The sequence below is a fragment of the Scleropages formosus genome, chromosome 15, assembly GCF_900964775.1.
Source record: "Scleropages formosus chromosome 15, fSclFor1.1, whole genome shotgun sequence".
NCBI classification, from domain to species: domain Eukaryota; kingdom Metazoa; phylum Chordata; class Actinopteri; order Osteoglossiformes; family Osteoglossidae; genus Scleropages; species Scleropages formosus.
In genome coordinates this window covers 11,753,890-11,776,840 of record NC_041820.1, presented here as the reverse complement: position 1 = coordinate 11,776,840, position 22,951 = coordinate 11,753,890, and the positions used below count along the sequence as shown (strand labels likewise).

The window sequence follows — 22,951 nt, the reverse complement described above, 5'->3', positions numbered from 1 at the left end:
ATACATAAAACAGTAACACAGGTGTTTATTCTCATCAAGTGTTATGTACGGTACATAATTGTATGCGCTATACTTGTATACGACTGACAGCACAGTAGGTTTGTTTACATCAGTACCACCATGAACACGCGAGTAACACATTGCGCAACGACATCACTAGTCGATCATTTTTCAGCTCCATTATAATGTTTTGAGACCACCATCATACATGTGGTCAGTCATTAAGTGACGCATGACTATATATCAACCTATTGCAAAATCAATTAAATAAAATGTATGCACACAAAAAAAAAAAAAAAAAAAAGAAGTCTCTGCTCCTATGAGCGGCAACACTTCTTGTATAGAAAGGGAACTGTACCTTTAAGTAGTAGACAAGCAGCTCATTGAGGGCAGGATCAGCATTGAGATTGACCAGGAAGCACTTGTCCTCACCAACTCGGATACCAGATGACTGCAAGGAGATGCCAAGGCTCTCCAGCTGCTTCTGTCTCTCCTGTGCAGTTAAAACCGTGAAGAATAATTTTCCCCTCCTTAAAAAATACAGCACTTATATCACTTACCTGTGTACCTCAGAAACCTTCACAGATGCACCTCTCATGTTCACCAAAAATTTTCCTCCTTGCATTTCAAATTCAGTCTCAAGTTTTGAGACTCTCTTTGATGTTCTTTAGAACTTAAGCACATAATTTAGGTACTCATTTTGTAAACATTTAAGTCACTTGACACAAATAAACATAAATCTGCATCAGTGGGACAGACCTGTGCTATCTCCTCTGTCTTTCTCAATTTCTCTTCCCATGTGATTGTCATCTCCTGGATCAGTTTCTCTGACTCTTCCAGTCTCTCTTTGAGCTCAGGGGCCTTCATGGACTGGGAAACAAGCACACACACACACACACACACACACACACACACACACACACACACACACACACACACACACACACACACACACACACACACACAGAAATGTGATCATTTATTAAGATAAGAAAAGTATATGGCCAACAAAGGCCTGAGGCCTGCTTCAAATCTGAAGATTTCCTTGTCTTTTACGACAGACTGAATATCTGTCATATCTGTCTGTCAGATTAAATAACAGTTCTGCAGGTTGGGTGAATCATTTAAAATCTGAATCTGATTTATACATTTTACTGGGATTATAACCGAAATTAAACCACCCCAAAACTGACTAATACTGCGCCCAAACTCACAAAGATACTATGAGCACATGCATCACTGCTGGAAACCTTTAAGTGGGCATATGAAAAATTTTAGCTCAAGTTTGTCATAGGTACAAGGACCATGTACAAGTATCATGAAATTCTTCCTGAATGCTTCTCCAGAGACTATGGACAAAGACAATAGAAATACTGCACAAACAAAACAATGACAGTGAGTAGCGCAACAGAAATAAATAATAGTAACAGTAACAACAATAATACCAGCTGACAACCAGAGAACTCAAAATGAGAATGCTTAAAGTGGCAGTGTAATTTACCAATGTTCCTTGGAGGAGCAGTCCAACTCTAGTTACTAAAGGTGGCACATTGGTTAGTGTTGTATACTCTTACAGCAGTGGGGTAAAAGCTGTTCCTGTACCTAGAAATGCGGGTTCGAATAGACCTGAGCCTCTTTGCAGATGGCAGAGAAGAGAAAAGTGCCCATGTGGGGTGACTATGATCTTTCATGATACACATCGTCTTTGAGGCAGCGGATGGTGTAGGTGTCCTGGACTGCTGGTAGCTGTGTGCCGATGATTCCCTGAGCTGTTTTGACCACCCTCTGTAGGGGTTTCTTGTCCTGTATGGAGCAGCTGCCACACCAGGATGTAATACACCCTGTGAGGACAGACTCCACAGCACACCTGTAGAAAGTGGTGAGGACTGTAGTGAACATCCAGGCTTTCTTCAGACACCTGAGGAAGTGGAGACATTGATGGGCCTTTTTGATGGTTGATGCTGTGTGCTCAGTCCATGTAAGTTTGTCAGTGAGGGTGACCCCTAAGAATCTGAAGCTGTTGACCCTCTCTACAACGTCCCCTCCTATGTAGATGGGTGCATGAACCGTATCCTGTTTCCTGAAGTCAATCACCAACTCTTTAGTTTTACTGACATTCAGAGACAGGTTATTGTCCTGGCACCACTCTCCCAGGAGCCTCACCTCCTCTCTGTAGGCCCTCTCATCGTTGTTGGTGATCAGATCCACAATGGCGGTATCATCAGCAAACTTTATGATGGTGTTGGAGCTGTGACTGGCCACACAGTCATGTGTGAACAAGGAATATAGCACCAGGCTCAGGACACTTCCCTGTGGAGTGCCAGTGTTGAGGGTCAGTGGGGAGGAGGTATTACTGCCAATCCGCACACGCTGGGGTCTGTTGGTGAGGAAATCCAGGATCCAACTGCACAATGTGGCACTCAGTTCCAGTCCTAGTAGTTTGTGGATCAGCTTGGTTGGGATGACAGTGTTAAATGCTGAGCTATAGTCCACAAATAATAGCCTTGCATAGCAGTTTTTATTATCCAGGTGAGACAGAATGGTGTGAAGTGTGTGTGATATTGCATCTTCAGTGGATCTGTTGTGGCTGCAGGCAAACTGTAGTGGGTTCAAAGTGTCGGAGATGGTGTCCTTAATGTGTCCCAACACCAGCCTCTCAAAGTATTTCATTGCAATGGGGGTCAGTGCCACTGGGTGATGGTCATTAAGGCAGCTCACTTTGTTTTTCTTGGAAACGGGGATAATGGTGGTGTTTTTGAAACAGGTGGGTACAGCTGAGCTTTTTAAGGAGGTGTTAAATATGTCCGTGAAGACAGCAGCCAGTTGCTCACTGCATATTTTTAAAACTCGCCCTGAAATTCCGTCCGGACCAGCAGCTTTGTGGATGTTGACATGGCTAAAGGTTTTTCTCACTTGTGCTACACATACGGTGAGACTGGCATTATCATGCAGCGCTGTGGGGATCCGCACCGGGGGGTCTTTGTTCTCAAACTCGAAGCGGCCATAAAACACGTTCAGTTCGTCAGGGAGAGATGGAGCGGCACCTGTCAATGTTCGCATCTGTGGTTTATAATCTGTTAATGTTTGGATTCCCTGCCATAGCCTACGTGCATCTTGAGTGCAGTTAAACTCTGATTCCACCTTCCTGCTGGATTCCCATTTCATGCTGGCGATGGCTTTGCGAAGCTCGTACTCGCTCTTCTTGTACGCGTCCGTGTCTCCGGACTGAAACGCGCGCGGATCTTATTTCGGATTTCGGCAGTTATCCACGGTTTTTGGTTGGGGAATGAGAGGACTGTTTTATGTGGTGTGCATGTTTAACATGACTATGATGACAATTTCTTATTTTTAATAGGAATATGTAGTTAATCATTTCAGAAAAAAAAATTACCATTACAAAAGGCAACCCAAAAAAAAAAAAGAAGTGTCAGTGACACGTCAGCTGAAATTAAAAAAACAAAAAAAAAAAAAAAAGGAACAAGTCCCTCAGTTGAGTGCGGTCCAGCTGTTACTGAAGAACAAAGACCATGTTCCAGAGAGGGGTGCTCCTCTTATAAAAGAAAGAAGATGGCTCACCTCAGCCTGCGTAAGCTGCTCCCGCAGCTTCTCTACTTCTTCCCGGAGCTCGCGGATGATGCGGGCATTGGGGTCCTCGTTGACCACTGCATGGTTCACAATGCTCTTGGCACGATCAGCATAGCGCAGTGTGGACAGTGTTTCATCATAATTATCAGCCGCTGGGCTCACTGTGGCCACCATGGCCGTCCTGCTGTTCCCTCCAAGGCTGTCCTGAAGGTAGAGAAAAGAGCAAAGTGTGTTGTTCAGGAGGATTTTCTCATAAGTTTACAGAAGTAAATACTGCAGTAGCAGAAGTATAGTCAGCCTACACTCAGTAGGAATCCTGCTATAGTATCCCAGAGATCTAGGATTACTCCACTGAGAGAAAAGGAGTGACCCAGATAGAGCCTGCTACAACTAGAGCTGAAGGAAGTCAATAAGGTTATGTAACACAGAATGCAAATGGCTTTATTTTATATCCTTATTGCACTGACCTCATTAAGGGACAGTGCAGACAATCACCTTCAAGGTCATTGCATTTCTCAGTCAAAACTGTGGCAGATAAAAACTTTCAGCTGGACAACTGGATAATAGAAATAACTGAAAGTTTCATAAGGTTTTAAAACACGACCTCTTAAGTGAAACAGTGGTGCGTCCCTGCAAGGTGTGTGACAGAAAGGACTGACATTCACCTTGAGAAGCCATGTCAGCACAGAGTCTCTGTAGGGCACAAACTTGCTCTTGTTCTTCCCCGCACCCTGATCTGCCAGTGCTGAGATGACTAGGCCAAGTGTGGTGAGGGACCTGGGTGCAGAAGTGAGGGGAAGCATGCAGCAATCATACATGCATTAATGCAAACATAGTGTGAATGAGACAAACATTTTACAGGAAAGCAAACACGAAATGGGGCAACACCCATTTATACTCCATTGACAAACAAAAGTTACACAAAAGTTTGTATTAAGTTTACATTCATTCGGCAGATGCTTTTCTCCAAAGTACAATAACTATTTAGCTGACATCCTCATCCAAGGTCTCTACAATTAGTCACCCGTCTATACACCAGAGCAATGTAACACCCACACACACACACACACACACACACAATGGGCTTAATTCAAAAAGTTATCAGTAACATCTTCAAACTACAGGAAGAAAACAGCACACCAGGATGAAACCACAGAACTATACTGTTGGAGGACATGGTAACTGTAAATAATGAAAAGGAGGAGACTGTAGACAAACTTGTTGATGTTGCTGCCTTCCTTCAGTCTCTCGCCTGCTGCGCCTGTCTTGGCTGCTCTTTCACTCCCAGCCAAGTCCACCAGGCTCAACTTGCTCACCTTCTCTCCGCTAGTCTGAGGAGAAACAAAGAGATGGGTTAGGAGGCTGATGAGGCCTGTTCCAGTATGAAGCTTGCCAGCTGTTTGAAAATTACAAGTCTAATAAATTGTGTTTATATTATTAATATTACACCTGGACAGTGACGAAATTCTGTTCAAAACATAATTACAAGTTTATAATCTGTTGCAATTGCAAACATTTCCACAGAAAATTTTAGGCAGGAACAGTGTTACACCTAAACAAATTCCCATTTGGCTGAATTTTAAAAAAAAAAAAAATTTCCACCCAGTAAAATAAATATGGTAACATGTACCAGTGAATGCACAACTTAAGATAACTCAGTAAAAAGATTCCAGGACAGAACAAGAACAATGGGCACTGTAATAATGGGAGTCCAAACAAATAAGCCACTTTTGTCTAATAACCTTAGATTTACTGCTGAAAGAGCAATAGGTGAGTGGAGTGTGTTAAGTCTAATACAAAGTCACTAATAGGGATACAGATTGACAGTGAGTTTTGTTGTTTACATGAGAACAGCCTTGCTTGATCTGAAATACAGACAGAGATAAACTGTTAGTCAGATATGGACTTGTGATAAAGTATAAGGGCACATTGAGAGTAAAATGACCGAATGAGCATATCTGGGTGGAGAAGGGTATAAAACCTTGCTGGAAATGGACCTAGAAAAGAGTTAGTGTTTTGCATCTCCTGATTCTGAACTCATTAAAAGTGTATATATGTGTTAGAAAAAATATTATCCAGAGCCAAATTTAGCATTACCATCCTGAAATGAACACTGAAATGTAAGATTTAAGCTAACTTCTGTTATTTCAGAACAGCAGTGATGTCTGTCCGATGCCTTGTGTGCTTTCAGAGGCCAGCAAGCTTATCTAGCTGAGACACTGACCCTGTACCTCTCTTAAATTATTGACATGCATGACCTCAACTCTGAATTAGGTGAGGCAGGTTTGACGAAGTTCATGAAACCAGACCAGATGGAAACAGGGAAACTGAGTCAATCACTTGAATGAACATATGTTAAAGCTTTAAGTTCTGGAAATTATTTTGAGCATGACATTTGAGGAGCTTTCAGAAAACCTGTGAATATACATTTTCTTTTCAAAAATTTTTCAGAAACAAATTTAAGGAGATATCAAGCTCCAATTAGGTATGTGTTAAGGATAAAATTAAAAGATTTAAACAAAAAATTAAAAACACAGTACCAGTCAAAAGTCTGGACACACCTACTCATGGGATCTTTACTTTTAATATTTTCTACACTTCAGAATAATATTGATGATATCAGAACAATGAAATAATGCATGGAATTATTCAGTGAGCAGAAAAGTGTTAAATCAAAACTATATTTTAGATTAGTAGCCATCCTTTCCTTTATGACAGCCTTACACACTCTTGGCATTCTCTCAATCAGCTTCTCTATAGCTACCTAGGATACTTTTAGCAGCAACCTTCAAATAGTTCCTGCATATGCTGAGTACTTTTCTGCTTTTCCTTCACTCTCCAAACTCATCCCTACTGGAATTAGATCTGGTGTAATCTCTAAATTTCACTAAAGTTCTAAATGAAAATGTGGGGATGCGTTGCAAAATTTTTTTTTTTTTTCTTAAAATTGTTTTGAAAGAAATTCTTCATACATAGGCATTAGCTTCAATATTTATACCTGTCTTAAGATTAAGCATCAAAGAATAAGCTTTTAGGTAAAAATGTCTTCAGGATTATGAAAAAACACATTCAATCAGATCTGTGCAAACTTGACTGGTGCTGTATATTGAACAGATCCTTAAATAGATTCTATAAAAACAAAATGTATTAAAAATAGACTCAAAAAGAAAAAATGCAGAGAATGGTATAAAGTGCTGTGTGATGGTATGGAGAGGTACGCCAAGTTTTACCCCTGACTGTAGGTCCATGAGCGTGTGTGTGAGGATGATGTTGAAGACAGCATGGGAACGGCTGCTTTCCTCATTCATGTTGGTAGCAGCCACCGTGCGTGACTTGTTCCCCTCTGACATCAGTGACTCAATGTCCTGCCATTGACAAAAGATGGAGAGCAGCAGTTGAAAAGTCCTGAACCCTAACCACAGCTAATCCATGACTCCTACTTTAAGCTTCAGGATTCAGTTGTTTGTAATGGTCTCAGTTCCTCTAAAGATCTTCTAAATTCTAACAAGAACCATAAATAAATGTTTAATTCTGAAGTGCTGACATAATACCAACTGAAAACTAACAAAAAGCCTTGCAAGGCAAATGACAAAATAAAAAGCCAGCAAGTCCTTTCCTGATGTAATCTATTAAAAGCTTAGTTTGGAACTGGTGCAAACACCCAAAATTCTGACCAATATAAGGTAAAAATATTTAACATTTACTCTGCCCCCCCAAAAAACTGACATCAGATTTCAAACCTCGACATTTTATAGCAAAAAATGCAAAAGCCAGTAACTGGTAGACTTAGAGTTGTTATAATGGAATCTGTACAGTACCTTGTAACTGGCCACTGCCAGGCGAGACAAGCCATCCACGTATGGCCCCAAGACCTTGTGCTCCCTCACTTTCAGGGCCTGTCGACTCCTGGTGGGTAGGTAGCACGATTAACTCAATGATTCCATAGTACTACAAGGTATGCAACTAGAGTATAATTTATAACGCTTCACCTTTACATACCCTTGATCACAGACAACAGGAATTTTGCACACATAAATGTTTTTAAACAAAAATATGTTTACAACTCAAAAGCTGTGTCAGTTAAGGTAGCTTCAGTGTGCTATGAGTTTTAATGCATGCAACTACCCTTATGCATTTCCAGAAAATACTGCCTCTGCTTGGTGATTTAGCCAATAAGCCCCCTTGAAATGTTTTTTGAAAATTTATACACCAACATACACACAAACAGTGCATTTACATTATTTGAAGTGTGGCCACACCTATTTAAATACCTTTAGGGGAATTATGAATAGATATTGAAGACAATGGTCTGGTGATCTCACCCCTTGGGGTCCAGCAAGTCGCGAACTTTTTCATTGTAGATCTCCATGTAGGACACCTCCACAGTGAAGCTCTCCCCTTCACGCTTCTGCTGCTCGGTACGCTCAAACAGCGCACTGCACAGACGTGGGATTAGGCCTGGCTGGTCAGCAGAGCCCATCATGGTGAAGGACTTCCCAGAGCCTGAACCAGGCATTTAAAGAGAACGAGACTGTTGAACAATGAAGGAAACATGCAATCAAGATGCGCAGCTCTTCCACTAAAAGCCCATTTTTAGGGGGAAGCAATTAGAATATAAGCCAAGGAGACTGACATATAACCAAATTGTTCTGTGTTCAAACATTTTTCCTTATGTCATTAAGCCTGCACAGCACAGCTACATTTTTGTAGCAACAACTATTCTGTCTCTCAAAATGTTATTTTTGGCTATGAGAATAATGTGCTCTCTAAAGACTGTTTCCCTTTTTCTTAACATTGGAAGTCTTTGGAACAATGTCATTGTGTTTCCATATTTTATTCTAGTACATATGAGAGCTCTATTGTACAAGTAAACAATACAATATTACTGTACTGTAGAAGTACCTGTCTGTCCATAAGCAAAGATGCAGGCATTATAGCCCTGGAAAGCATTGTGCAAAAGACTCTCTCCCAAACTTTGAAAGACCACATCCTGACCTTTGACAGAAAAGTCAGAACAAACAATGAGGACATTCAAACCACATCAACAAACTAAGTGCTAAAGTATTCAATAACACAGACCAGGTATGATGCATCAAACCAAGTGACCTGCAAACTTGTCCTTTTGGGACTCATCCATTGACCAAAAACAGTAGTCATATGCAAAGACCTGAAGGCGGGAGAAAGAGAGAGACAGACAGACTAGCAACAAAGTCCCTCAATTCGAAAAGCTGTCCATTTTCTCAAGTTCACATAAAATAAAACCTAGCTCTAAATAGGAAAAAGTCTTTCACCTGAGTCATGAAAGCATGTCAACAAAGTTAAAATCAGCAGCATGTCATTCATAACACAAACCTGATGTACTTTAAGTATGAAATAATGGACAGAGTTCTTTGTGTCTTACCTTTGGCTGACTCCTGATGAGTTTCAGGCCAAGAGTACGTCAAGGGAAAAAGGGGAGAAAAAAGGCATGAATTTAGTAAAAGATTGGCAGGATGGGGAGGACATTCCACCCCAAACCTCAAGTTTTTCTGTGAACCTGAATAGAGCTTACTCAACATCACTCCATGATTCAATGATTCTGTCAGGACTGGAAGAATGTACCCTCTATGAAACCAACTCCTTTCAACATTTTAAATGAATACTTGCAAACAATGTGGAAGAGTTTTTTCCATTTGTTTCTTGGAAACACAAATCTAAAACAACCCTCGTCATATTAATACACAGCATTCATTTCATTCAGAGAACCTGTGGCATGCCTTCAGTTCTATATAAACCAATCTTTTCATTTATGAATTTTTTAAATCACCACAAGGTCGCTTAACTGACTCATCCACAACAACCTACAATTTTACCCTTACAATTTAACTGCACTATTTTAATACTAAATTCATAAATAATGGTAGTGAAAGCCAGGATCCTGAAATATCGCAGTACTCGGACAACATCCAGGCCATGTCATCAACTGTACTTTGTTCACTGAGACCAAACAACCTGATTATTACTCAGAGAATGACTTGCACAACTGCTGAGACAACAGTGTAAATAAGCATTCAGAAAGGTAGAGCCTGTGTCAGTGTGTTATCTTAAGAGAACCTCACCTTGGCTTTCTGCTACGCCTTGTGAACACAGGAGTTAACATAAGGGAGTACGGTAAGCAAAAAGCACCAATTCAGATATTAAAGAGAAATGGCAACATTCTGGTTTACAACAAAAATGTAGTTAAAATGTGCTTTCAGCTACTGTACACCTTCAAAATGATGGCAGAGTACCCCCTCCTCCATCTCCTGCAGTAATAAATTCTAATTATAGCCTTTTTAGTGATGCTTTATGAACATCGCGCATCAGCTTTCTGATGGTCTCCAGGCCAGCTGGTACGCATGCAACACGACACATGCAAAATTGGACAACAGTGTTTTACAACAATGCCACTAACATTTCCAGCAAGGAGCAGAGCAGGAACATTCTGATCAAATTACTCCCAGCTTCTCATTAAAAATAAATAAATAACAATGACATCTAGCTCTGGCACACAAAGTGTCTCCTGTGTAACAAACAGACTAGAAGCTCCCTGCTGTCACATTCTAGAAATAGCTGGGAGATACTTAGTCCACTGCAGCATAAATCAGGGTGAACCTCACCTTGGGGTCATTTGCATTCAGGAAGGCTTTGGGGGTTGGGGTGGTTAGCTCGGAGCTACATGGACACAAGCAGTCCTAGATGGTTTAGCCAGAGGCACCATAATGTCACATCCAACCACAAACAATGCTGTGCATTTACAATTGGCTCCATGCATGACTGGGCTTCAGCAAAATGTTAAAACTGCAGAATTCCTCATTTTTCTGTTTCATGCTCTCATAATTTTAGAATATGATTCTGAACAATGAACAGAAAACACATGAAATTAGTGGCTCCTAAAATTAGATGTTTCTTTTACTGAACACTCACAAATTTAAACCAGATATACCTTGTGTTGTGTGTTTTTTCATGCCCAGTGAAAAACATATGCTGAGCACTTGAGTCAGTCACCTGGGTGGGACCTGCTGACCTGGCCGGATAGGGCTTAGCCCTTTCTTACAAGATAAAGAGCATGCATTTCCAGGGCATTGTGTTGACTCAGACAGCAATTAAATAAGACAAGTATACAAAAATGTTTCATTGATTCTGGCACAAGATATTATAGGAGCGTTGTCAAGGGCCAGCTCCAGTACCTCATCTAGACTTCCTTGTCCTGAGCACTCAGAAAAGGGAATGAAATCGGCAAGACAGCAAATAGATTCAAGCGCTTCACTGCCCAGCTGGAAGAAGAATCTCCACATACACAGTAAAATATTGTAAAGAATAACCTTTGACCTACCCCCCACGGTAAATGGTATTAGCATATTCTTTTGCTGCCTCAAATATACACATCACTAGATTTTTTTTTTCCCCCCAGACCTAGTGCTAAAAGAAAGCTGGGGAATCCCTACTCTCGCTGGGGAGCCAAGTCTGTGAGAGTCTGAATTCTGTTTTGTAATAGTGTATAAAGCAGCTGAATGTATATTTACATTTATTTAGCAGACGCTTTTCTCCAAAGCAACTTCCAATGGATACTATGTAGTGTAGTATGATCTATGTAATGTGAATGTTATGTATATCTATGTAGATCTATGTAGTGAGAATGTTACAGAAAAAGTTGGCGGAGGGGGCTCAACCAAGCATCCTGAGCACAGTATCAAGGCCAGTGCCGGGACTGGTATCTGTGTGTTGCACTGCAATGACACACACTCAAGGGAAAGCAGCTGCGCAGACCCTGGGTTCATGTTTCACACATTGCAGAAACACGCTGCTGGGCATTTTCTTCAGAGCCTAACAGTCTCGCATCAGTGCAACTTCTTAACACGCTTCTAACCCAACAGCAAAAGTGGAACATGTATGCTTGGCATGCAGACAAAACATGCCTGCTAGGATTTTAAGCTTTGCCTTCAAAACCTGAGTCAACATTAGCAAACGAATAGCAAGAACTTTATGGAGAAGCTATGGACTTGTCATGCATACTCCACATTGTCAACCAAAAACATACAAATGCCAGGCATAAAACCAACAATTCCAATTTAACAGCTGTTTCTGCATTGATCATAATCATTACTAAGACTACCATGTGTTCTGATACATCACATTTAATGGAGTATTAAATCATGTTTAAAACCTATTATAATATGTTAAATTTGATCTGCATTCAAAATGCGTCAAGTTTCTTAAAGAAATAGTTTGTTCCAGTGCAAAGAAATTTTACAGGATGTGCACTGCAAAGAATACTAAGTGGAGGGTACTATTAAGAGCATAGGTGTGGTTTCTAGCTACTGCAGTTGTCACCTCCAACCTACATCACAAATTCAGCAGAGAGATCATGAAGATAAGTGGCAAAGACAGCTTAAGAATCTGAGAACACAGTTACTACAAAATATTACCTACTTTCTCTAAGGACAAAAAGCTTTCCACAATAAGTTATATCATGCTCACTATAACTCTTACGGGGTTGAAGCCACCGGTTATTTCATACTTTGATAACAGTGATCCATTATCCAAGTCACATTTCTTAAACTGGAGTCAAAGTCCAAGTCTAACTTTTCAGTCACATGCCTTCAAGTCCTGCAAAATACAAGGGGTAAGTCAAACAATATCCACAATAATGTTTTAATTTTTCAAAAATACACTCTGGATACTTTTTGGCTTACCTTTGTAATTACTTCATTACTAGAACACTGGTACACTGCCTGTATTTTCTGAATGCAAACATGCAATAAGTTTACCACCTTCAGCATCCCTGAAAATCATTTCTTTAGAATACATGTTGAGCATGAAAACACTTGGTCTGCTGATATGTCTGCTAAAGAAAACTCTTGACAGCTTGAATAATATTTTTAATTCATGAAACCAAGTATTTCCTGAAGTAACCAAACTGAAACACTTACTGCTTTCAGCTTTGTGATTTTAAGCCGTCTTTAACCTACAAACATTTCATTATTTTAATCTATAAAAATTCTGCTCTATTATTTCTTTCAAGGAATACTATATAGTTTGCAGTGATTTTACCAAACCTTACCATTTGTAACATTTGCCTACTACAGGGTTTTTTGCCTTTATACCTAAACAGAGGGGGGGTGTACACTCAAAGCCTTTCTGATATTAGTTGCCATGACAGCTGTCAGAAGAAGTCAAGGAACGAAGTAGGAACAAAAAAAACTCCTACCTAACCATATGACTAAGTCCCACATGGCCCAAAAAACACAACCAATCAGGACAGAGCTGGTCTGGCTTTTAACATACTTCTATCCCATTTTTTCTCTCATTCTTACCGACGTCATTTAAAAAATTATTCTTTGCTTCACTGGACACAGACTACAGCAACTAATCTGGGAAAATATGACATACTATATACTTGACATATAAAAATGTACCAGATATGTCATAATAAATTAGGCCTATTTCATAACAGGCATACAGTAAGAGACCTGAGCGCATTGCTTTTGCTTCACTACAGGCTGCTATGATCTTATACATAATATCAGGAACACTCAATCCATGCTCACAGATTTCATTTTCCATAGGTCACATATTCCTACTGATCTTTCTCAGCACAATTTAAGATCAACAGATTGTTTCTTAATGATGCCCTTACTAAGGTCAATAGAAAGTTCTTTCTTCCGTTATCGGAAACGTAATCTGTTTGGATGAGCAAGAACAATTACCACCCACCATTCACCAGAGATTAACTTGCATAAAGTGTGCAAAATGGCAGGATGCTGGTCACATGTCCTTTGCTCAGAGTACTTCAGTGTCACTACCATCCTCAATCTTTCTTTTTTAATAAAGCAAATTAAAACAGTGATCTGTTGTTGTTTCCAACAGCCAGCTCTACACTCAATTCACTGCAAGTAGACAAATATGGCAGGTAATGAACTCACACTAGACCAGCTTTTACACATCTGAAAAAGCCAACGGCAATAACCTGGGTAAACCAGAAAGTGGGGATAAACAAAGTGGAACGAACTGCTAGATGTGGGCCGAGGCATGTTGTCATGTTGCAGTGAAAAACACAGGTCTTGAGGCACAATGCTTGAACAGTGAGCCTCAATCCTCATGTCAAATTGCAGTATATTATGTGTCTATACGTTATATGTATTTTCAAAATGTAAGATGACCACTGGCTCTCGGAGACACAACTACCTGAAAATTGCCACTTCATATTCAAGGAGAGGATGTGTTGGTCTGCTTGCACAAGTGTTTAGCATGAACAGAATTGTAAAAACACTGTTTTTGATATAATCGGGGCTGCCACATTCCACTCTCTAGCACACTTCAACCAAAACATTGTTAAAATGTCATGTCAAAGTTTTTGTCAAATGTACTTTTCCAAGCTTTAAAAAACAGACAAAAACTTGAATGATATACAAATGGTAATTCTCCAGCACTCATTTAGATATACTGCACTCTTGCAATAGTTGTCAGTGTTTCCTCTACGGAGATTTACATGGCTAATCTACATGCAAAACAAAGCTTTCCTGTTTCAGTCTGTTGCACATTGGATCTTGACAACATTCCAACAACACATCCTCTTTCAGATCGTGTAACTGTACCTTCCTCATATTACAAACAGAAGCTCCATAGATCCTTACCCATTACAATTAAACACTAAACATTTGTAGAACGACCTGAAATGATGTGTAGCATACCTTTCCGCCTCTGTTTATTCAGAAAACACCTTTATCCAAAGCAAGACACATAATATATCATACTAGGGACATGAAGTATCATCAAATGTTATACCAGCTAAAGAGCAAAATTACTTACCTGCCACAGTACCCTTAAGGTACTGTTACTGAATTATTGTAGGATTAAATATGTCTTTTTTAGGGGAAACCTTCACATTCACCACAGAATATTTAAACATATCCAAGATATTCCCATTTGCATACAAAAATTCAACTTTACAAGTTTCATTTAATGCCTGTACTTTGGATTATGATGCATTTCTTTGCATTTACAAGGACTGGATTTTGATTGCATCGGTTTCCCAACAGCTGAGCAGAGTAAGCCATTTACATTTATTCAGTTTTCAGGCACCCTCCCCCCCCCAAAGTGACTTAGAATGACTATTAAGTATTGAACTGACATTTACCCAAGGCCAATTACACTAGATTCCTTATGTCTTTGGACTATGGCAACAAACCAGAGCACCCAGAGGAAACTTGCAGAAACATCAGAAGAGGCTGGGGCATTCATATGTTATCCCCCCCCCCCCACACCGGGGTTTCGTTTCAATTTCACAATACATTTTATAAATACGTTTACTATATGTTTTATTAATTTTGTGGACAGCTCTGACACGGGACAAGTATATTTTAGTATATCCCATAAGGTTTATGTGGTAACAGGATTAGTCACGGTTTTTGGGTATGAGTTATGGGACTCAAGAACACATAATTTTTAACCATTGAAACTAAAGGTAACTATGCCTTCAAGCTATAAGAATTCAGCTTACAAAATTTTCTTCAGGAAGGCATTACCTTTGTAGAGTGGAGGCAAACTACAATTCAGGTTCAGTTACTGATTTACTAGGTTTAACAACATTGCAAAAACGGTTCCCCGTTCTGGGAAATCAACCTGAAAGTATTTGTAATTAGTCCGGTTCATTACCCATTGTGCAACACACACTTGTCCAGTCTTTAAAGAAAGAACAGACAGCAGCAAGCAGATACATGCCACCATAACACTTTCAAATACAAATACATTAAAATTCCCAATCACTTAGATTTGATTTTTCTTAGAATACTGAGCTGTGCACAACAACACTGTAAATAACGATCTGGGACAAAGATTGAAACAACTTGTCACATGTAGGGATGTGATGGAGCTGATCTTAAATTTATAAATCAGTAATCCAGAATTTAGACTTATAGATCCATACAAATGCGAATACAGAGGCAGTTTTTAAAGAAAACTGAAATGGAAAGTATCATTTTTACTAATCTGCATGCACATAGTTAAATGATAAAAATAATTTTGTTTCAACTTTACACAGGAGTAATTTTCTTTTTCAGCAATTCAGAAGTGTTCAATCAGTTGAATCAATATGTTCAACTTAAATATTAGTAAGAAATAAGCATTTATATCAGCATCATTATTTCCACTTAAAAACTCAAAACAAGCTGCATATACAGTATGTGAACTTATAGTTTTATGTTATACGAAAGACCACAATGACATACACCTTATGCAAAGTCTTACAAAGTAGGTCTAATGCATTTCACAGCATAATCAATATGCAAATATATGCACAAATCATTGAGAAGTGATTTGCATATAAAGGTGTGTACCTATGCACATGTAGTACTGTACAACCATTAATTATTACTCTCTCAAGTGCGCCTAGACTTGAAGACAGTAATGCACATACATATAGTATAAAATAAAGTTTATAATGAGTCAGGTTGCTTTGACTACTTCACCCCCATCAAATTTCTATCCACACCCCCCCCCAAAAAAAAAAAAAAAACACTGACCAACTTCAACAAATTTTAGATCTGCCAAAAACGTCTGACAACGTTCGAATTCAAATTCGAATTTAGAGGATTATTTAAGCATGTGACAGTGAGAAGCCTGGCTTTTAAAATGCTTTTTTTCACTATGGGAGACAATACCATTTATTTCCAAGTTTGAAACATTCCACTTCATTTGCCCTTTGTACTACATGGAAAAAAAACCACGAATGAGAAAGAACTGGGCTCCCTTGTTTACCCCCATAAAACTCAAGCAAAATGTTTACGACCGCCAGATGGTTAAGCAAACATTTTTTTCCCTTTTACTCTTATAGACAGAATGGGGTTTTGTGGATATAGCTGACCTGGGGCTAGCCTCTCTGGTTGCTATGGCGAAGAGAGCTGGAGTAAGGAGGAAGTCGCATAGAGAAGAGTTATGCCTTGACACACGACAAGGGCGGAGAGCGCAGCAGACGAGTGCTAGGAGGGTGGACATTTAAACTCATTGCTAGCCTGCCTTCGCTGTCAGTTCCCTTCACAATCATCAGCTGACAGTGATGATGGTTTACACTGCAACCCAGCAGCTACATTCCCACCTCAAGAGAGTGCATAGAGCCTTCAATGTTTCTGGTCTGTACAGCACTTCAACATATTGCACACCACATTTTAAAAACCATTATTGTTCTTCCCACCTCCTCTGTTTGCCAAATGAAACTGGCAAAAACAGAACAAATAATGTGAATTTATATTAAATTATTTTACATTTGAACTTCATCAAATTCTGAGCCCAGTCCCATGATGCCTTCTTACCTGTCTCCTTTGCCAAGGTTCCCACCAGCTGGATGCAACACGGTCTGGTTGCCCTCCATCTCCACAACACATTTTGTGTTTAGCTCCTTTTCTGCATTGAGAGCAAATAAAACTACTTAAAAACTCAGATCAACACAGATGCATTTATTCAAAATCAGGGCATAGCTGCTGTAAAGAAGAATCCCCAAGATAGCCTAGATATGTCATAAAGATTAAGAGCACAGATTGACTCAACTAAGTGCATCTGGCATCATGCTTTAGGCTACCGTATGGTGAGAAGCACTCCTGGAAAAATCTCATCCTAAACCAAACTATGCATTTGTTCACATCTTAACTATTAATATAATATGAAAAGGCTGTTGTCATTCATCAAAAATGATCAATTAGTGGACATAAGTTATTTAAAAAAATAAATCGAATTATCTTAGTTTAAGGGCATGAAAATCAAAGTACTATGCTTCTACATACAAGACTGACCAAGTGCTCCAAGTTCACAGAAGATACTACTGAACATTACATTTCATACACTACTAAAATTACATCAAAAACCCTTTACAAATGGGCCAATAAATTTGCCATAAACTAAACCATGTTGTGTATCTGAAAAGGCAATATACAGAGCAATGATTCTGTTTTGAATGTTACAATATTGTTAACAGATTTTAACTAGGTAAAGGAAACATGGTGGTAAAAAAAAGATGTCAGAAAATAGTTGTTCAGTTATGATCTGAAATAGAACTCCAATAAATACCAGCCAAGACGTGGATGACGTGAATGAAGTTACATAAAAACTTATGACAAATGGACAAGTCCAAAACTCCGTAAATTAAAAGGCACGGGATTATGAAAAAACACTTCACAAAATTTGACATTATGCAGAAGACTGATGATGCATCCCAGTCAGATCACAGTAATGTCACTGTGTGGGGAAAGTGAAAATTGAAAACAACCATTAATGCTTCTAACAGTTTGCTTGGCCACAGTTCTACCCACTGTAAGCATTATGCAGATACTTTTATATTCAGCACTGCAGTAATTCTTTCACTGAGTGGGCATAGAGCTGTCATTCCAATGATATTTTTCCCACCAGACCATGACAAAATGACTAAACACAATGCACTGATATTAAGGATATCGAACAAGTCATTAAATATTTATATAACATGCTTGCACTCAACTATGGGTTTTCTACCTCTTTAAACGTTATTTGAGCACAACGGGACAGTTGTAGCATAATGGTTAGAGCTACTGCCTTTGGACCCAAAGGTCACAGGTTCAATCCCCACCTCTGGTTGTATTACCCTTGAGCAAGGTACTTACCCTAAATTTCTCCAGCTGTATAAATGAGTAAATAACTAAGCACCTTAACATTGTAAGTTGCTTTGGAGAAGAGCATCAGCTAAATGAATAAATCTAAGTTGATCATAATACCATGTATTGTCAATAGGCTAGCTACAGAAACAAATGTGCTTGTTTATAAAGATAAATTTAAAAATTTTCATCACATAAAATTACATCATCATATCCGAAGTCTTTGTCCACATCATTTCAGCTGACTGCGATGAAGACAAAATGGTAAACCTACACCTTATTTAGCGACATTCAGAGAAAACTGGGCTTTGAGTGTTGCACTGCAAACTATGTATGAACAGAGGACTTTGTTAAAGGAAACGAGACTGAATCATGACCTCCTTAAGAGGATGTGTCATGTGACCAGGGTCACCGGACAGCAGTGGGGGGAAACCTGCCTGGTGGCGGAAACAGCCTTCCTCATTTCGCCCACATCGGGGCTCTGCTGGGCCAGAGACCCCTGTAGCGAGGACCAACAATCTTGGCTTCATCGCTACTCCCAGTATCGCAACTTTGTTCATGATGTGCAGCAGGAAGTAACCTTTCTACAAACAGTCCGTCAACAAACAAAGACCCTATATTACGCAATAAAAGACTTAAATCTCTCACACTCCGAATCGGAAGACCCTAACCGATTTTAACGTCAGAAACAGGTAACAGTGGAGCAGACAAGAGGGTGCGACTCCCCGACAGCTGGGGTGACTATGGGAACACATACTGTTATGCAACGATACAGCCACTGCTCGGCAAGACTCCCTTCCTGCCTTTGTCCAGCACAGCACAAAAACTCAGCTCTGACACAAGTCACCACACACTGCTGGGTACACCCCAAGCAGCGCAGTATCAGCACTTCAAAGGCTCACACAACCACGATATGCAGCACTCACTCTAAATGAACTGTTAAGATGCAATCTTTTAGGGCCCTCAGAAAAAGAACTGCTTTACGAGTTGCTTCTGGTAAGAAGATTACATTTTTTGGAGCCACGTCAAAGGAGGAGAGTGGGAAACCGTGATTTTTCCATCTGGATAATTAATGCTTTATGCATTTAAACATAGAGCAGTGCTTTAAAATTTGACCCTGGCTCCTCTTTACTGAATGAGGTATGTGAAAGACTCATCTATTACTGTCCAGTGGAGGGTCGCACTGGTCTGAAGCCTATCCTAAAGGCATATAGCATGATTTAAGGGTCAACCTGGATGGGATGCCAGTCACACACTCATTTACTCACAAAATATGGGTAACAGTCCCCAATTTACCTAAAATGTAAATGTCTGGTTTGTGAAAACCCACACGAACACAGGGAGAACATGCAAATTCTACACAGACGGAGCCAGATTTAAAGCCACATGGCACCGACACTGTGTTACCATACCACAAGAGTGCCAGCTCCACAGATTATTACTGAAAACTTCTGGTTTACATTACATTCAGATGTAGTACTCTTGACCTGAATGAATGAAAGAAAGTGGGAATCGAACCTGCTACCTCTGGGTCCAAGGCAGTAGCTCTAACCACTATGCTACCAGCTGTCCCCTAAGAGGTTAAAAGTTGCAGATGGGCTGCTGACCAGATCCACTCACCTCTGCGGTTCATGGGTCGGACTCGGACGGCAACCTTCACGTTGGAGTCGTTCAAACTGGATTCCCCCACCATGGCGCTGGCTGGCCAACACTCAGTCGGCGTGTGTGTCTGTGTGTGTGTGTCTCCAATACCCTTCCCTCCTTAAACTGTGAAACTGGTCCCTAGTCTCTCCACGTCACGTGTACAGGGATAAAATCAGAGGTCAAGTAAGTCCATACCAACCCAAACTAAACCCAACGCCAACACACACATCCCCGGAGCTTTAAGGAGACCGAAACACCGACCTTCTCTGTCAAATGTTAGTTCTATCATTCATAGACCAGCATTCATTCATTTTTTTTTTTTAATTTAAAAAAAAAAAAGCTTGTACAGTCACTCGCGCGCGACAGAACTTAACTATCTCGGGTAACTAGTGTGTTATTTTCACTGATTATTTATTTTGCGATTAGAAATTCTACTGTGTGTTCGAGTTGGTTACGGAAATTGCGCTTCTTCAATCTGATGTGCGGTTAATCAACCTACTCGACTAGTCTGCCCGTCAATTCAGAGGTAAAATTTTAAAAATACAAAAATTTCGACTTCCAGAGTGTTCTTTGACATAATCATCATGGCGAAGTCATCGTACGTACGGTTATCAGACGGCACACACTGTTGCCACTTAGACTGTCAAACATTAGAAAACCTGGTCACCTAACAACAACAACGAGTAAAAGCTGGAACTCCGCCGCGAGCTAATTCGCGCTCCATGTCACCGCTGACGGCCGAACCAACTAGTTAGTTTTAAGTCACTTGACTTGTCCAGCTAGACACGAAAGATCACCGCTTAACGGACGGCGCGCGTGGACGCCGGAACCCAGCGCGTGTCGGGCGGAACAGACGAGAGCTCGAGGAAAGCGGAACGGAGCGCGTGGAAGCCGCTAACTCGGGACTTTCTTCCGCTCCTCGGTCAGAGACATGGATGGATCGATCCGCGACGGGAGCCGGAGCTGAGTCTCTGAGACTCTGTAGTCTAGACTCTGATGGACGCCCACGGCGAGCGGTTTTCTCAGCGGGCGGACTCCACAGTGACAGCCATCATTCCAGCCGCCGTGGTTGCCTTTGGACCCTTTCTAGTGTTCGTCGTAAAAGACATCCGTTCCCAGCCCGAGTTCGCGAATTTCCACCTGTTTAATTTCCTGAACATGCCTAGTGGTCCGGCTCGGCTAACCTAGAATAACCTCAGACCCGCCTTTTCCGGGAAAGAAGGTCACGGTAAAGAGTGGTCCTATTGACACTGAGCGGAGTAGTTTGGCTACCATGTTGGTGAGGTCAGAATCTATTCAAGCAAATCACTGTCCCAGTTTGCTTCGTACGACCACAGATAATCCTGCTTGAACCGCATTTATATGTCTAGCCTGAGATTTGCAAAATCCGAGAAAAATACTGAGTGAGCACTGAAAATATTAACTCGAATCCAGGTAATTAAGGTGAAAGTTGAAATGTTAATGATACTGATAGTATATTGATTATAAACAACAAACTATGATGAAGTAAAACCCAGTCTAAAGTCATAAAATGAAATGTGTATTATATAATGTATGTTATGTATGATCTTAGAAATAAAGGCCTTACAAAAGTATTTTAATTATCATTGGTCTAATTATGACAATAAAGCATAAATCACATTTTCCATTCTCACTGTTATTGGTTTAGATTATTGTTCAAATCTGATGAATTTGTAATTTCAGATTCAAAAATAGACTTGGATTACTAAATCTTAAATGAAATAAAGCGAAACGTCATTAAGAATCGCAAATCAAAGTTTAGAGATCACTAGTCCCCTCTAGAGACTATAATAAACAATAAGAGCCATTATGTTTCTTTTTCTGTACAATAAAAGCCTGTATGTCTTTTACAGGTGCTCATTTACATAATTATCTATTGCGGTTTGTCTTTGCACTTAATTGTGTTGTATTTTTACAACCTGTGATCTATCATTCACGGTTATTTTCTTTGCAGAGTTCATTATCATAATTTAATTTTAGAATGCAACAAAATCAGTTTCCTTCAGTCATGCGCATTGTTATTATATTGTGTCTTTTATAATTGAATGCTGTGCTACTGCTATGAGTCATGTTCTATTTCAAGGGGGTAATTTCCCATTATTGCCTTCTGCGCCGTTATGTCACCTTTGCACAAAAATATACTAGTGCCAACATCAGCACATTTATGAGCATAACCAAAAGAGAGGTAGCAACACAGAAGAGCGATGTCTTCCTTTTAAAAGCGGTGCGCTTTTGCTTTCTCCATTTATCTGTCTATGAAATAATTGTGCTGTGAAAGTGTGTTAGTAAGAGCGCAATTTCAGTTCTGAACCGTGCGCTGTAATATAATTCTTTTGGCGCTAGAGGGCAGTAGAGCTCTATATTCCAATTATAGGAGCCGTCGCTTAGTTTAGTCTCATCTTTCTTTCAAATAGATATCTGGTTTACTACATAATACTGCATTTCTTCTGAGTGTGCCTGCTGAAAAAGCAAACTAATACATTAACTCTCTTTGCTCTGATAACAGTGAAGACTGAGTATTTTGTGTTTTCAGCTCTTGCAATTTCTTTCTAGGTTCAGCTGCCCTGGCATCTTCAGGGCTTGTTTTCTCCATCAGGTGACCCTGACTCTTGTACCTATCCTGTCTTCCACTAATCTGGAACCCAAGGCATCAAAAAGCCATAGACTCACACGTATGTTCGAACCATATGAATTATCTGATGGGAAGTGCAGCTCATTCAAGTATCTTTAGTTTATAAAAAATAAAGAAGTTATTTCTTTATAATAGAAAAGAATAAAGTGAAATAAAGTTTATAAATAATAAATAAGAAAGTTATTCAAGTCTATTTATTTAGTCTGCCTCATCCAGATCATCATATGATATATCACCTCTTAGAACTGTGCACTTTCACAAATTTCACCAATTCGTTCAGTCTCACACCGCACTGAACTTACTTATGGTCTTCTAGAGATATGAATCTTCTGGGATATAGCTCTGGAAGTCTGACAAAGCATTGTTATTGATTTTAATGTCAGTTACTGTGCTATATTTAGGGGTGCGGTGGCGCAGTGGGTTGGTCCTT

At 39.9% G+C, this 22,951-nt stretch overlaps 1 protein-coding gene across 5 annotated transcripts in view; it reads right to left on the bottom strand.

Annotated features, from left to right (window-relative positions):
• LOC108922475 (kinesin-like protein KIF13B) overlaps nt 1–21,040 on the bottom strand; it is a 34,454-nt gene extending 13,414 nt beyond the window's left edge. For 3 of the 5 annotated variants that reach the window (XM_018732636.2, XM_018732664.2, XM_018732656.2), the window contains exons 1-13: nt 19,845–21,040; nt 16,914–17,004; nt 8,987–8,999; nt 8,692–8,752; nt 8,488–8,580; nt 7,908–8,088; nt 7,404–7,491; nt 6,816–6,950; nt 4,804–4,916; nt 4,251–4,362; nt 3,577–3,789; nt 760–870; nt 359–493 (exon numbers count right to left, since the gene is read on the bottom strand). In XM_018732636.2, the coding sequence (XP_018588152.1) occupies nt 359–493; nt 760–870; nt 3,577–3,789; nt 4,251–4,362; nt 4,804–4,916; nt 6,816–6,950; nt 7,404–7,491; nt 7,908–8,088; nt 8,488–8,580; nt 8,692–8,752; nt 8,987–8,999; nt 16,914–17,004; nt 19,845–19,917 (1,419 nt within the window). In that variant the 5' untranslated portion in view covers nt 19,918–21,040. Of the gene's footprint in view, nt 1–358; nt 494–759; nt 871–3,576; nt 3,790–4,250; nt 4,363–4,803; nt 4,917–6,815; nt 6,951–7,403; nt 7,492–7,907; nt 8,117–8,487; nt 8,581–8,691; nt 8,753–8,986; nt 9,000–16,913; nt 17,005–19,844 lie in introns of those variants that run through there. The other 2 variants (XM_018732646.2, XM_018732672.1) reach the window with 2 other exon arrangements.
• Nucleotides 21,041–22,951: the final 1,911 nt, after the last annotated feature.